The following is a 13,707-nucleotide window of genomic DNA, read 5'->3' on the forward strand; positions in this document are numbered from 1 at the left end:
CAATCGCAATAGTGAAAGTCAATACGTTTGCACTGGAGGATAAATGCAGCGACGCCATTCTGAGCTCATGGTTAACTAAATCTCTCTTCATTGAAGATACCTTGGGCAAAATGCTTACCTGGCTTGAAGCTAATGTTCTCACTGCCTGAATCGGCATATTCAAAAATATCCTTCTCAGTACCCTATTCAGATTAAATTGCTTGCCCGCGTGAGAGTGATCTCTGAGATTTTGGGGAAGCAAAGTTGAAGCAGCGTGGTTGGCTAGAAAATGCAGCACCGCACTTTTCCCAACCTGGATAGGCTGTATTCATGGACGTCGGAGTAAATATAAATCCGATACAAAACGCTAAACTTAAAACGGACCAACTAGTCCTTCACCATACATCACGTGAATGGTAAGGTCTACCATCAACGGGCAGTCTGAAGACGTGTTTTCAGTCATCATTGTGAGGGCCCTAGGCTTGTCTGGGACGTGGCTCTCATTCTATATTTTACCCTTCGTATAGGATTAATGCCGCGACAATGACGGACAAACTCCCTGCCAACCTCCTCGCGCTGTTTGCACCCCGTCCGCAGCTCAAGTATCTCAAACCTATTGATCGCGCGCCGGAAGACATCAAACCGAGTGATATCGGTGGCATTGCGCAATACCTCGATGACCTTCAAAGCTATAGCGAAGAGGTGCCATATAATGCAACTGAAAGTTGGCTTCAACGAAAGGCACGACAGAAGCTCGAGAAAAAGGAACAGCATGAAAAATTCCTTAGCCAAGGCTTAGAGAAATGTATGCAGCTTTTACTCAAGGCTTTTCAATACTTATCCTTATCTAAGTATACGGTGCTAACAGATTATTTTCTTAGACGATCCTGCCTCCGACCCGCAAATAAGAGGCGATCCTTTCAAGACATTGTTCGTATCACGTCTGAGTTATGACGTGAAAGAAGGTGATTTGGAAAGAGAATTCAGCCGATTTGGCCCCATTGAGAGGGTATGTATAGGTTTAGTCATGAAATATTGAAGAAGTACTAATTTGTTGTTATCTAGATCCGAATTGTAGCAGCACCGCAGAGTGAGAACCCCAAAAAGAAGCATAGGGGCTACGCCTTTATCGTCTATGAACGTGAGAAGGACATGAAGGGTAATGAATTCCTGAGCGCTTATAACCCCCCCAATCCATTTTCCCCCTTCCTAGAGATCATGGAAACAGGTAATGTAGAAGGCATCACTGACGCAATGAGACTCGTTTAATAGCGGCATACAAGGAGACAGATGGTATTCGTATCAAGGACCGACGGGTTTTGGTCGACGTTGAACGTGGCCGAACTGTTAAGGGGTGGAAACCAAGACGATTTGGCGGAGGACTTGGAGGTAGAGGATACACAAAGGCAATGCCTTCACGTCCAATGGGACCTGGTGGGTTTGGTCCTCCTTCTGGTCCAGGCGGCTTCCAAGGGAGTGGCTTCCGCGGCGGATTTGGAGGTAGAGGTGGATTTCGTGGTGGGTTCAGAGGCGATCGTGGATTTGGAGGACGAGGTGGTGTTGGATACCAAGGGGGAAGAAGCGGTTTTGGTGGTCCTCCTAACGGAATCAGTGCTGGACAGCCTCCCCCAAATGCTCCATCCGGACCCGGTGGTGCCCGCAGCGGCGGCTTTGGCTCTGATGACAGGCGTGGAGGTTATGAAGATAGATCCTACCGAGGAGGTTCCAGATATGATCGAGCTGGTGGTGGAGTCACCGGTAGCAATCGCGAACCCGTAAGATCTAGGGACACTTATGATCGGGACAGCCACAGGGACCGGGACCGAGATCGAGATCGTGAACGTGATCGTGACCGCGACAGACGAGACCGAGACAGCCACCGAGACCGTGACCGTGATAGGGATAGGTATAGCCGCCGTGATGACGAGCATTCTAGAAAGAGATACCACGATGGGGATGAATATGACGACCCTCGCAGCAAGCGAAGGTATTAACGACGTGAACATTTTTGTTCTCAAGGGTTTGTTGGTTGGTATCCTTCGAATTCTGTTCATCTCTCCGATACATCACAGGGTAATTGTCGCCAACGCCCATGACTTGTTATTCTGGAATTCCTACGCTACATCCGGGCACACGACCTTCGCTTTCCCGTGCTTCATAGCGGTTTGGATTTCTGAAGGCTTACTTGCTTTCGATGACGGGTTTTCTCTGGTCGGCATCGCTTTGCATTTTCATATGTTTCCAGTTTGACTATTTTTGATGAATTGTTTGTTCATCTTGTTTTTGTATGAGGGTAAGTATGTATATTATTTTGACCTGGCAAATATGGGTGAATAGGTGGTGCATTCCCCCTCGCGGGGCTCTAGGTAAGATTAAGGTAAGGCTGTTTGGCACTTCCAAGCACTCTTGATCCCATCGATCGTGAGAGAGCCCCCGTAAACGTCGTTCCAAGTTTGATAGTAACGACTTTCTATCCATTTTGTCGTATCACCAGAACATATATCCACATAACTACACAGTAATTTGGTAGAAACCCCTCCCCGCCCGTAGTAATAATATTGGAAAAACGACACCATGAAACTCCCAAATCCCAAACTCCCATGTGCATGCGATGACGAATCATGAAATATCAAAATTGAACTTTTAGTTGTCGACCTCCATATTCTCGTCTTTCTGGAAAGTTTTTACTTCGCCCGTCTCCCTGGTCCATTGAGCCTTCATCTCAACGTTGAACTCTGCAACCGTAATTCCAAATATTTTAAGTAAAGTAGTCTGCTTAGAATCCAGTGTGTCTCCGGCTTTGCATACTTGGTAGCCTCCTTCCATTTCTAAGGTCACCTTGCCTCTCACTAGTCGCGTGGGAACGCCGAGCTTGCGCAAGGTTGGTTCAACTGTATGGCTCAGTGGTTCATCGTGATCAGCTGGGATTTCGCCCCCGTGAGCGTATACGATTCCTGACGGGATTGTGAACGAGCGTGGCGATATATTCCCGGCACGAGCGAAATCCATGGGGTGGAATGAGGAGAAGTAGTCAAGAACGGATTGCGGGGAGCGGGTGGTGAAAAGGAGACCCACGGCGCCAGAGAGGAAAGGGGAGAGTTTTTCGAGATTTGGAGCAAAAGCTGTTTCAGGGGAAGTCCCCAGGGCGACAGCCATTACTTTGGTTTTGCCGAAAAAAAGGCTGGTGTTATTAATTAGTAACTGTTGGTGTATAAAGTAAATACATGGAGCTATTCACATACCGTCCATCGTTGGAGAATTCCGTTCGTACATCTTTCAAGTATGTGTTTCGCATATTATCTACTGAAAACACAAAGAGGTAATCATATTTCGACACAGCCTCCTGTACGTTGGCGTGCAGCCGGCGAGTCTGTTCTTTGTGGGATTTCTTGGTGACTTTTGACTCATGGACGATTTTTGCCCGTTTGGATACAGGCATTATGACCGATCTGTTGGTATATAAGTGATGCCTCAAAATCCTTCGGGCAATGTCGAATCTCTGCAAAGCGGGAGTATGCTGAAGGTTGCCGATACGGTGTTAAAGCTTCTTTTTTTTTGGGAATTTTTGATAAAAAAAAGGAACTAGTCTAAATCAGGAACCATGCTATGATTAGATAAGCAATTTGAGTACCTATTGACAATTGACGACGTAACCAAATCTCGCAACGCAAAAGCATATTTTGGCCATCGAGCCGGATGTTTACACGGTTTATCCTCCGTGAGAAGATACTTCCGAAGCCTTTGGTCTAATATATCTTTCAAAATGCTAGATTTCATGGAGTACATCCAGCTTGCCTTTGATGATGCCACATGTTGGAACCGAAATAACTCGTACACTGCGCTCACAGATACTGCAAATGGTATTCATGTTATTTTCGAGATGGGCCCTCATTTGAAACTAACTCAGCCTTTTCAGCTCTTCTTGACTTCTATATCCCTGAACGGTTTCGCGTTCATCTTTCGTCCCTTTCAACCCCTCAATTCGCAACCGCCTATACCTTGGGCACAGTAGGGCTTATCGACGGCTCAATATCCTACCTCTTCAGTACTCTGCCCCTTAGTGGTACACCCAGTAGAAGCACCGTAATTCCCTTACGGAGATTAGTACCAGGATATAAGCAGATCTATCCTCCCTCGGCTCCTGCACCTTGGGACCCTATTTGGGTTGGGGATAGCACTGCAAACGTAAAAGATGATGGAATAGGGGAGAATAAACGAAAAGAATCTCTATTTCATGCCACACTGCACCTACCCCCTCCTACAACCCTGAATGGCTTATTTCTCCGCAGGCTATCTCCTACAACTCGATTGTCACTGGCAATATGCTCTACTCAAGCAACGCAATTGTCCAAGTCTATTCCGCAAGCCTCGGTCCTTGGCCAGCTATCGCACGATACTGGAAAATATAGCGCTGAACTTTTATTTAGCACCGACAATGCTCTGTTGGGGTTTAAAGGGCTTTGGAATTTCGGACTCGACCCTAGAAACACGGTGGACGGGAACCGCTTGAAAAGGTCGTTTCAATCGGCTTCGCTGATATCTGCTGGTGGGGAGATGTACTATTCACCTCTTTCATCGGTCGTTGGTATTTCTACGGGCATACGATTTACCACCTTACCGCCGGCTTCAGAGGCTGTACACTCTCCCTCATCGCCTGCGCTCCCAGCACCATCCCCAATATCAACATTCCCGTATACCTTAACTCTTACTTTGACGCCTCTTACTGGCTCTCTTTCGACAACGTATTCGCTTCTCGCCTCACCGAACCTAGCATTTAGTTCTCGGTTTGGGTTTAACGTATATAGCTGGGAGAGTGAAATGGTCGCTGGATGTGAATTATGGAGGCGAAAAAGAAAATCGTCTCAAAGAGATAATCTCGCCTGGGCCAAAAGAAAGATGGGTTTATTATCTCCGCTTTATACACCACCAGCAGCCAACAATGTTGGTCGTGGCACTCTTAGTGTGGTCGACGAATCTGACTCGGTCATAAAGCTTCGAGTGGACCAATCGTTAAATTTTAAAGTACTCTGGGAAGGGCGAGTAAAAGACCTCCTAGTCAGCGCGGGAGTAGGACTCGGACCGTCAGCTACCTCCATTTCACCGTCCGCTGGTAGTACTACGTACGGCTGGACCAGCGTTGGTGTATCTGTACTATATTCGACATGAACAACATCTGATACCTATTGACAATGGAGGATCAAGTATGCAACACAAAAAACTGTGTGTTGTAAGTATTTTTCTCTTCTATCAGAAGTGACGAAGATACACCCAAAAATTAAGGTATGTTACAGCAAAATATGTCGCCAGTATGTCTGGATCATTAGCCAAGGTTTGCACATTCTGGTACTTTTATCTATCGTCTAAAGACGAGCGTTGATAATGTCAACAACTGGAACATTGTTAGTGACTTGTTTGTGTTTGGCGGCGGGAGGGACCTTACAGGCAGGCTTCAAGCTAGCACCACCAACCAAAAACCCGTCAACATCGTTTTCTTTTGCAAGCTCCCTGCAGTTTTTCTCGCTGACACTACCGCCGTAGATGATACGAAGGCTCTCAGCAACGGAGGAAGAAACATTTTCTGCGATATACTTGCGAATGGCGGCGTGAACTTCTTGGGCTTGCTGTGTCGTGGCGACTTTTCCGGTGCCAATGGCCCTATGTTACCAATATCACGTTAATGGAGGAAAACTTAGACAAATGATAAACCAGAGGAACGCACCAGACAGGTTCGTAAGCAACAACGATCTTAGACCAGTCTTGCTCGCTAATCTTAGAAGTGACCGCTGCCAGCTGCCTTGTCACCACTTCAACAGTCTTGTCAACCTCACGCTCCTATTTCGCGCGAATATTAGATAATGTGCCCCAAGAGAATGAGTCTATAGATACCGTACCTCGAGGGTCTCTCCAACACAAAGGATTACACCGAGTCCACCGTCAATGGCAGACTTAGCCTTGCGTCCAACAAACTATGGGGATCATTAGATGTCAACATAAATAGACATTGAACCTCTAGAATAGTGATAAAGGCTTACATCGTTATCTTCTTTGAGAATAACTCTTCTCTCGCTGTGTCCTACTAATGTCCATGCAATACCACATTCATTTAGCTGCTCGACGCTCAGTTCACCAGTGTAGGCTCCCATTGGCTTATCAAAAACATTTTGGGAGGCGACGCCGATTTTGGAATCGGCTTTGCTACGGGCAAGAAGAAGGTAAATGGAAGGCGGGGAGACGACGACTTCGGTGTTGGGGTCAAGGTTGGCAGCATTAAGATTGTTAATGATATCGGTAATGGATTTCTGAGTTCCATTCCTGCGTAAAGGCACGGTTTTGTTAGTGGAATGGGCGAGATTTCTGGTACCCTTGTGCGCGAGGAGTGTTGCGGCTACGGAGTACTTACATTTTGAAGTTGCCGCCAACGAAGAATTTGCGAGCCATGATTGCTGAATTGGGTCGGTGGTCAAGGTTAATTTTCTGGAAGAAGTGGTGCTAAAAGATGAGAGGCCTTTGATTTTTTCTGGTGAAATTTTGCTGTCCGTTGAATTGGGCTTCTCATGGCGGGGGAGGGGCAACTACGGAGTACACGGGCGGCAGAACTCGGGAGCGCGCCAAGCATCACCTGCGCATTCAGCCCGCTCACCACACCACCTTTGCTTACTACGACTAACATAAACTCTACAATACCCTCGCGATGCCAGCTGCCGAACGCCCTTTGGCTTTATATATTTAACTGCGATTCTTGCTCACAATGTTCCGATGCCCTCGACCCCTTACCAGGTGTCAATGTGGTACAGATTTTTCAATTTAGCAAATTGCTGAAAAGGAGCCATGAAAATGCGGCATAAAAATAGCAGAGAAAAATTGTACATACATACTGGGAGCATGAATACATGCGAAACATAATCTGGCTATGGTAGACGTGTCTTCAAAACGAAAAGATTCCCTAGAAGCGGTCTGTGTTGAAAACGAAACGCAACAAGAACTCCGTTTGTATATGAAACCATCCAACAAGAAGCCGGGAAACCCCTTGTTTTGTTGAAAACGATTCCAATACAGCACCCTGTTTTCCTTGTAAAGGTATATGGATCCCTTTTCAAGAATTGCGAGCAAAATAATATTATATCAGAACGGGCTGATGTGAGAAAAGAAAAAAAAAAAAAGGAGTTCAAGAAAACGACCGTTTCTTTTCCAAAATAAAGGAGAGTCCCATCAAAAAGTCCTACTCATTACAGTGGTATACATATTTCCCCGAAATAATGTTTTCATGGCGAAATCAAGCGTATACAGAATATAAGAGAATAAAAAGAATATAAAAGATTCACCAATGGGGGCGGCGTTGCGCCCCATTGTACCCCAGCTCGCGATGGCGAGGAGCTTCCAGCTTAGAATGGCGCTCTTGCTGGAATCGTTTCATACGATCAAGCTGATCGTATTCTTCCAGGCTAGTTCGCGGAGGTTGGGGCCGCTGAACTGGGTCTAGGTTTGACTCACGGGAACCAGCGTTCCGCTTGGGAAGTTGAAAGTTGATTTCTTTTGTATCGGGGCGCGTTTTCCAAAATGGCTCCCTCTGACGCTCCATTTCATCCCGTTCTCGTTGCCTGTCCCGAAGAATATGTTCAGTTATTTCTGGATATCGAAATGAAGATTGTCCAGTTGTGGAAGTAGATACTGATGGAGAGCAGGTATCATATACCACTCTCAACGGAGGGCGACGAGGATGTGAAACTGAAGCAGAGCGTGTCATATCACTTTTCCGTGTGCTTTTTGCTGGAATCAAATCCACTTCACCACGTCCCTGTAAGCTGTCTCGTGTTCGTGAGCCAACGTTGGCTGGGTATTTTGGAGCTGGGCGACGGTGGGTTCGATAGGACTTCTCATGTTCGCCCCTACTCTTCGATGAATGGCGTGATCCACCTTCTTGGTTGCCTTTACCATTCCTGAAATCCTCCACTATAAAAGAACCATCCGTTTCTGACGAGTCATCGGGAAATTCAAAGAGGTCAGAGGCATCATCCGCATTGCTACTATCAACCTCAGGCCATTGATCAACACACTGCGTTTCATTTCGCGAACCTGTTTTCCCCAGGTTAATTATCTGGGGGCGGGTGTTGATTTGTTTCATCTGAGGTGTCTTTTCAGGAACTTGTGGCATGTAATTCTGCCTGGACACAGGGCTAGCAAATGCGGGCAGGGGTATATTTGACTGGAGTTGCGGTGGTGGGCCGTTTATAACGGGTAGACCCGCCGGCGCGTGAACTTGGCTCGATTGCTCGGTCGGTGGAAAGCTTCGGTTCTGGGGAGGTGGAGCATATTGTGGTTGCTGCTGAGGATGGGGATGGGGCGGAGGTTGCAGGGGTGGTGGATGATGTGGTGCAGGTTGGGACTGTGGAGGTGGGTGTGCATATGGTCTGGGGTGTTCGTTCGGTTGCTGCTGCTGCTGCTGTATGGGCTGTATGTGAGGTTCAGCGTGTGACCCATAAAATATATTCGATTGGGGGTGTCCTTGGACCATGGGAGGCCGTGGAGCGGTCTGTTGACGCTGGATGGTGACAAGATCACTCCCCGGCGCAGGATGCCGGGGTGGTGGGCCTTCTCGGCTGCCCTGAAACTGTGGATTAGCAGGGGATAGTCCTTGTCTGGGCTCGAATGGAGGCTCTTCTTGAAAGTATGTAGTTTCGTTGCGTGAAGTTCGGGGTGATAGCGAAGCCCCAGGCTTAATTGTTTTCTCGAGAACCAGGTTGATGGCAGTTGTGACGAAGTTTCTGACTAGCCCTCGGCGGCTGGCTTCTTTTGTGGTGATGCGGATGTAAACAACATTGTAGTTGAACCGGCCATCTTTTCGTTTTAATCCTTCAATCAGGCCATCAACTTGTCTTCGTTTAATGCGGCCTAAATTGTTATACGTCTTCGCGACGTTTGCTTTCTTTTGCTCCTTCACAAGGTTACTTAGTTCATCCTGGCCCAAGTTCATCTTCGACCTAGTAGCTTGCGACCAATCTGGGTCTTGGTTGGGGATCGAAGCACGGTATAGCGACCACCCTTGATACCGCTCTTCTTGTCCTGGATCCTCATCTTCGCTACTGTCATCATCAAAGGCACTATGGTCCCGCTGAGATTGTTTCCGTTCTAGTCTAGGATCAAAGCTGAGTCTTTGTAGCCGATTGTTAATACTGTCTATGCCTTGCGGATGAGCAAGATGATGTATATGGCTGCTAGGTCTGTGCGAGGCGTCGACCGGCGGGTGTGGAAATCGAGGAGGCGGCATGGGGATCCGCATGTCCAAGGCCTCATTCATCATGGCTACCACCTAACCGCGTACTTTGGAGGTGCTGTATCAATAAGCAATAAGGGCAAGAGAATAGCAGTGATGATGCTCCGCTGGTTAAAAGATAGGAGCAGAGGGTTGTCCGGCAGGCAATAAATATGCCGAAGCTCTGCAGGGTTGCAGGCTTCACAGCCTCGAAAACAGCCCATGGTTAGCGATAGCTCTGGAGAGACCAGCTCGTCCACGCTGCGCACATGAAAAACAAGGCGTATTTGTTCAAGGATGTTGAAGCCTCGTCCAGCCTTCTTGACGCAACACCCTGAATGTTCCACAATGCGGCTCAAAGAAAAGGCAGCCTTTTCTCAAGGTATGTTTATCAGCAGGGAGAGCGGGGTCATCTGAGAGGGGCAGGCTGAGGCTGGTTGAGAGCCTGATCATTGGGGAGGGGAAAATGGTTGCCTTACGAGAAGACGCCGCGGTCCGGCGGTCTATGGTTTGCTGCGGTCTGGTTGGCGAGGCTGGGGCGCAGGCCGGTAGCCCCACTGCGCCCTGTTGTGGTGCAAGGACAGCCCGGAGCACGGAGTAGTTACTCCGTATGGAGTACGGTCGCCGAAGTTTTGGCCCCTAGATCAATATTACAACTTCTGCCTATTCTCATTCAGCCTTGGCCTGCCTTATAGTAACACCAACATGGCAAGGATTACTAACAGCGGCCGCTTGCTCAGGTTCCTTTGGAAGGCTGGCACTACTGATGTGCCGGTATCATTGAGGTAGTAAGTCATGATGTGGTTGAAAGGCCTGTTGAGAGCCTCATTCCTTATTTCACAAAAATTGTTTAAATTAGGTAAATTATTCTTATTCCTTTCCCTGACTCCCTAACTCTCTGTGTGTTCCAATATCTTTGTGGACATAGGTCCCAATCACATGAAACACGCAGAACTGATGGCAAGCTGGACCCTTTCCATGGGAACATGCACATTATGAGTGAAAACAATCGTCTCATCTGCTCTGCCCGGTCGACAGGTTTGGTTTTTGAAGCCGATATACAATGGAGGAGACGAGCCAAAGAACCATTGGGTGAAGTGTGTTGAACCAAAGAAGAATGCCGATGATAAGAAGGATTGAAATCAATATGGCTTTGGAGAGCCGGAAAGACTGAGTATCGAAGAATGCCATGTCCAACACATATCTTGACCTCTATGTATTGGACATTGAATTGCTATTCTCTCTTCATCGCAGCGCAATCCAGGGGCATAATTCACTCGTCAGCAGACTGCATTATTGGAAATGATCTTTGTGGTGCACTCCGTATGGAGTAAAATACGGAGTTGCATCTTCGATAAATTGATACATTGTAGGGTTCCCATCGCGGAGGGTAGCCCAGAGAATTTCTTCTCCGTTAGAGGCACGACCGAATCCTTTTAAGATGGAAATTTAAAGGGCGTTCCTAGAGGAGGAAGTGATATTTGTCTGAGGCTGAGTCCCAACCAGTTACACTCTCTGAAAAATATAAGGCCCAAATGTATCGTATGAGCGAGTTCCCCTTAAAAACTTATCCTGTTAGCATCTGGTAACAATACATTATAGCTTTACTTACCATCATTATCTCTTTTGCTTCATACAGGAATAATTCTGGATAGAATGGCATACCTATCTTCCCATGAATAACCTGATGTTCCAGGCTTCTAGGCCTTTCGTCGTTTAGCCGTGACGTCTAAAAGACCACACCACTGCAGGACTAGTGATACTCTCATACTTAAGACCCTGCAGTCACTGCGCTTCAAATATAGGACTAGGATAGAGCCGGTCCCAATTTTTAGGAAACAGACGAATAGCACCCAAAGTAGAAATGGATGGAGGGTCTGTCTCAAACACAACAGAGATGTTCTGTAGAAAATAGTTTCAAGTGTATGTATTCACAGGCCAAGTCACGACAAGGAGTAGAGTACAGAAGAAAATTATGTTGATGGGTTTGGTTTGTTGAAAAGCGTGCCTCTGGTAGCATTGACTCCAGGCCCGAGCCGGTCATTGGCAACTCCATTGCGGGCCGCAACCCTAATCTGTGTAAGTCAGACTGAGTTTCAGGGGCAGACGGGGTTTGTTTGCGTTCCATCAAGTAAGTGCTACCACTCTCTTATGTATAAGAAATGTTGCACTTAGCTACCCAGTTAACTAAAATACTGTCGCTGAAGTCCACTGTGCGGAGAGAAAACCTTTCAGCAATAATAGGAGAAATCAGCACTATCTCACAGAATAAAAATTACAAATACGACTTACTGAATAGGACTGGTTGAAAAAGCAAGAAGCAACGCGGACAATTTAAAAAAGCAGATATGTCCTATCTCAAATCGCTTATAAGCAGAGAGAAAAGCAGGAAGAAGATATCTCCAACGCTTATGTGTTCTCGGAGCAGCATTCATTTGGGCTCTTATATTTGGCTATGATCAGTAATCCCAGGGTAGCGACCGATGAATCATTCTTTAAACAACACCCCTGAAATTGAGTAGCTAACTGAGTCATATGGAGAATAGGAAGGTAGATTAATTACCGCTTTTAAATAAGCAACCATTCCATACAGGGGAAGGGGTCTCGGAATCGAGATCCATTCGCCGCGTTTACTTGTGCTCCCCGCTGGCTAGTATGTAATCCGTACTTCAGAGCGATGAAACTAACGCTTGATGTAGTTTCTATTCGAAATAGTAACATTTTTACCGTATTTAGCCCAAATATGTCTCGATTATACCTAACATATCGTCTCTCTGGATAAACTCATTGCCATTGTATAGGTAACAGGTATATTCCCGACTAAGGCACACACCAATATCCAAACAGGCGATGGTATATGTAAAGGATCTGTGTTGGTTTTGTTAAAGAGCTGATACCCAGATTCCCCATTCACAGCCAGTAATGATGTGGGTCATAAACACGTTGGTAGCAAGGTTTGAAAGCTAACGGTTTTTTGGGGCAACACACCTCAAGTCATCTGCTACCTAGTATGTGTCACTGCATGACACGAGCATCCTGCTGCTCTGAGTTGGCGGGTAACACAGAGGAACTACTCCATGGGGGGTGATGCACATTATTAACACAGATGGCGGGCGATTTGAACTTCAACCGGATGTTGCAAATGCCCAAGATCCTGTTTTGCTCCCATGCACACAAGCCTGTGCAGGCCACAAAGCAATGACCAAAAGAGTCTTAATATGTCTCAAGTTTGGATGAGCAACGGTCCCCAACTAACACCAGAGATTTGTCGAAAATGCAGTACTTATCCTAGTTCAAGGCCACCTGGCGGGGTTGTTACTGAGGTTGGGCAACTGGTCTCCGTTTGCAAGGGTGGGAGAGCAGCTCTCGCTAACTAATTCCAAATATGCGTAGCATCGGTACAAACATGCGAATAGGACAACTCAAACGAAGCATGGCAGGGATGCAGCCGTCTAGGCGAGCGCAGTCTAATGAAAGGGTCTAGAAGGTCTGAAGGCGCCTGGAAGCATGAGCTGCATCCGCGATGGCTGTGATGGGCTGTCGCCGTGGTTGATGTCGCCGGTTCCAGGTGCCCCTGTCTTTCACGTGATATGTTTTTCCCACTCTGGGGTTAGCGCTTACGAGGGTTGGCCTTAGTCATCCGGGGATAACTGTTTACCCGAGCCGGACGCACTTGTCGCCCTGCCTAAACCACCAATCAACCTGTAACCACGGAGTCTGCCTGCAGCGATCGTTTTTGCAGATTGAACCATTCCATGATAGGATGAAGGAACCATCTAATTCGAAATAAAATGCTTATACAGTAATACCAACCCTTTTTTTAACCAGCCTTCTTCTGTCAAAACCGCCTTCAATGCGGCCCATCTTATGCCTCAGATATTAGCAGAACTGTGGTCCATCGATTAACCGCGGATGATTAAAGAAATCAGAATTCTTATTGTGATTCAAAGTTCGCCGTTTTAGCTCAGGTTCGTCGTTCCAGTGTCACCCTGCAGTGCATCACTTTCCTGGAACTCACAATTAAAGCCTAACTGCGAGTTCGCTCTATCCAATCAACCTTGCATATAAACGGCCGCGGTCATTCGACCCGGTGTCTTTTTATATTCTATGTTCCAGTTTTCTAAATTTACGGCCATGCAACCGGGTTTCCCAAAGCGGGCACTCGTTTATGAACAGCCACGGCTGTTGGCCATGCATGGGACTATAAATGGCCGAATATGTTAAACGTAAACGCCGATATTTAGACCTCTGGTCCCATCTGCATTTTCAAGCAGACCCTATTTTGATGGATGTCGCCGTTTGATCCTTGTGAGGTTTAAAAAAACACCGGGCCTCCATTTGTTGGGGGCATTCATCATGTTGAGACTTGTGGTAGTGCTGCTTGTCGCAATATGCCTGATACTGTGCCGAATAATTTATAACCTCTTCTTTCATCCCCTCCACAAATTTCCCGGGCCTCGCATAGCAGCTGCTACTAC

General features: G+C 46.9%; 5 protein-coding genes across 5 annotated transcripts; 2 read left to right on the forward strand and 3 right to left on the reverse strand.

Moving 5' to 3' along the window:
* Positions 1–522: 522 nt before the first annotated feature.
* On the forward strand, positions 523–1,973 carry LOZ57_006269 (uncharacterized protein; the record flags this gene model as incomplete). The annotated part of the gene is made up of 4 exons (XM_049255289.1): positions 523–784; positions 861–988; positions 1,045–1,207; positions 1,252–1,973. The coding sequence occupies 4 exons, from the start codon at positions 523–525 to the stop codon at positions 1,971–1,973; spliced, it is 1,275 nt and encodes a 424-aa protein (XP_049105758.1).
* A 649-nt stretch (positions 1,974–2,622) lies between these two features.
* On the reverse strand, positions 2,623–3,418 carry MRT4 (mRNA turnover and ribosome assembly protein; the record flags this gene model as incomplete). The annotated part of the gene is made up of 2 exons (XM_049255290.1): positions 2,623–3,160; positions 3,222–3,418. 2 exons carry the CDS (start codon positions 3,416–3,418, stop codon positions 2,623–2,625), a joined length of 735 nt encoding a protein of 244 aa, XP_049105759.1.
* Positions 3,419–3,742: 324 nt separating this feature from the next.
* Positions 3,743–5,145, forward strand: MDM10 (Mitochondrial distribution and morphology protein 10; the record flags this gene model as incomplete). The annotated part of the gene is made up of 2 exons (XM_049255291.1): positions 3,743–3,839; positions 3,896–5,145. The coding sequence occupies 2 exons, from the start codon at positions 3,743–3,745 to the stop codon at positions 5,143–5,145; spliced, it is 1,347 nt and encodes a 448-aa protein (XP_049105760.1).
* Positions 5,146–5,339: 194 nt separating this feature from the next.
* Positions 5,340–6,417, reverse strand: TPI1 (triosephosphate isomerase; the record flags this gene model as incomplete). Its single annotated transcript, XM_049255292.1, has 6 exons — positions 5,340–5,368; positions 5,420–5,634; positions 5,699–5,811; positions 5,871–5,945; positions 6,012–6,291; positions 6,380–6,417. 6 exons carry the CDS (start codon positions 6,415–6,417, stop codon positions 5,340–5,342), a joined length of 750 nt encoding a protein of 249 aa, XP_049105761.1.
* An 880-nt stretch (positions 6,418–7,297) lies between these two features.
* On the reverse strand, positions 7,298–9,277 carry LOZ57_006273 (uncharacterized protein; the record flags this gene model as incomplete). The annotated part of the gene is made up of 1 exon (XM_049255293.1): positions 7,298–9,277. The coding sequence occupies one exon, from the start codon at positions 9,275–9,277 to the stop codon at positions 7,298–7,300; it is 1,980 nt and encodes a 659-aa protein (XP_049105762.1).
* Positions 9,278–13,707: the final 4,430 nt, after the last annotated feature.

Source organism: Ophidiomyces ophidiicola (genome assembly GCF_022830035.1).
Source record: "Ophidiomyces ophidiicola strain CBS 122913 chromosome Unknown scaffold_38, whole genome shotgun sequence".
Classification (NCBI taxonomy): domain Eukaryota; kingdom Fungi; phylum Ascomycota; class Eurotiomycetes; order Onygenales; family Onygenaceae; genus Ophidiomyces; species Ophidiomyces ophidiicola.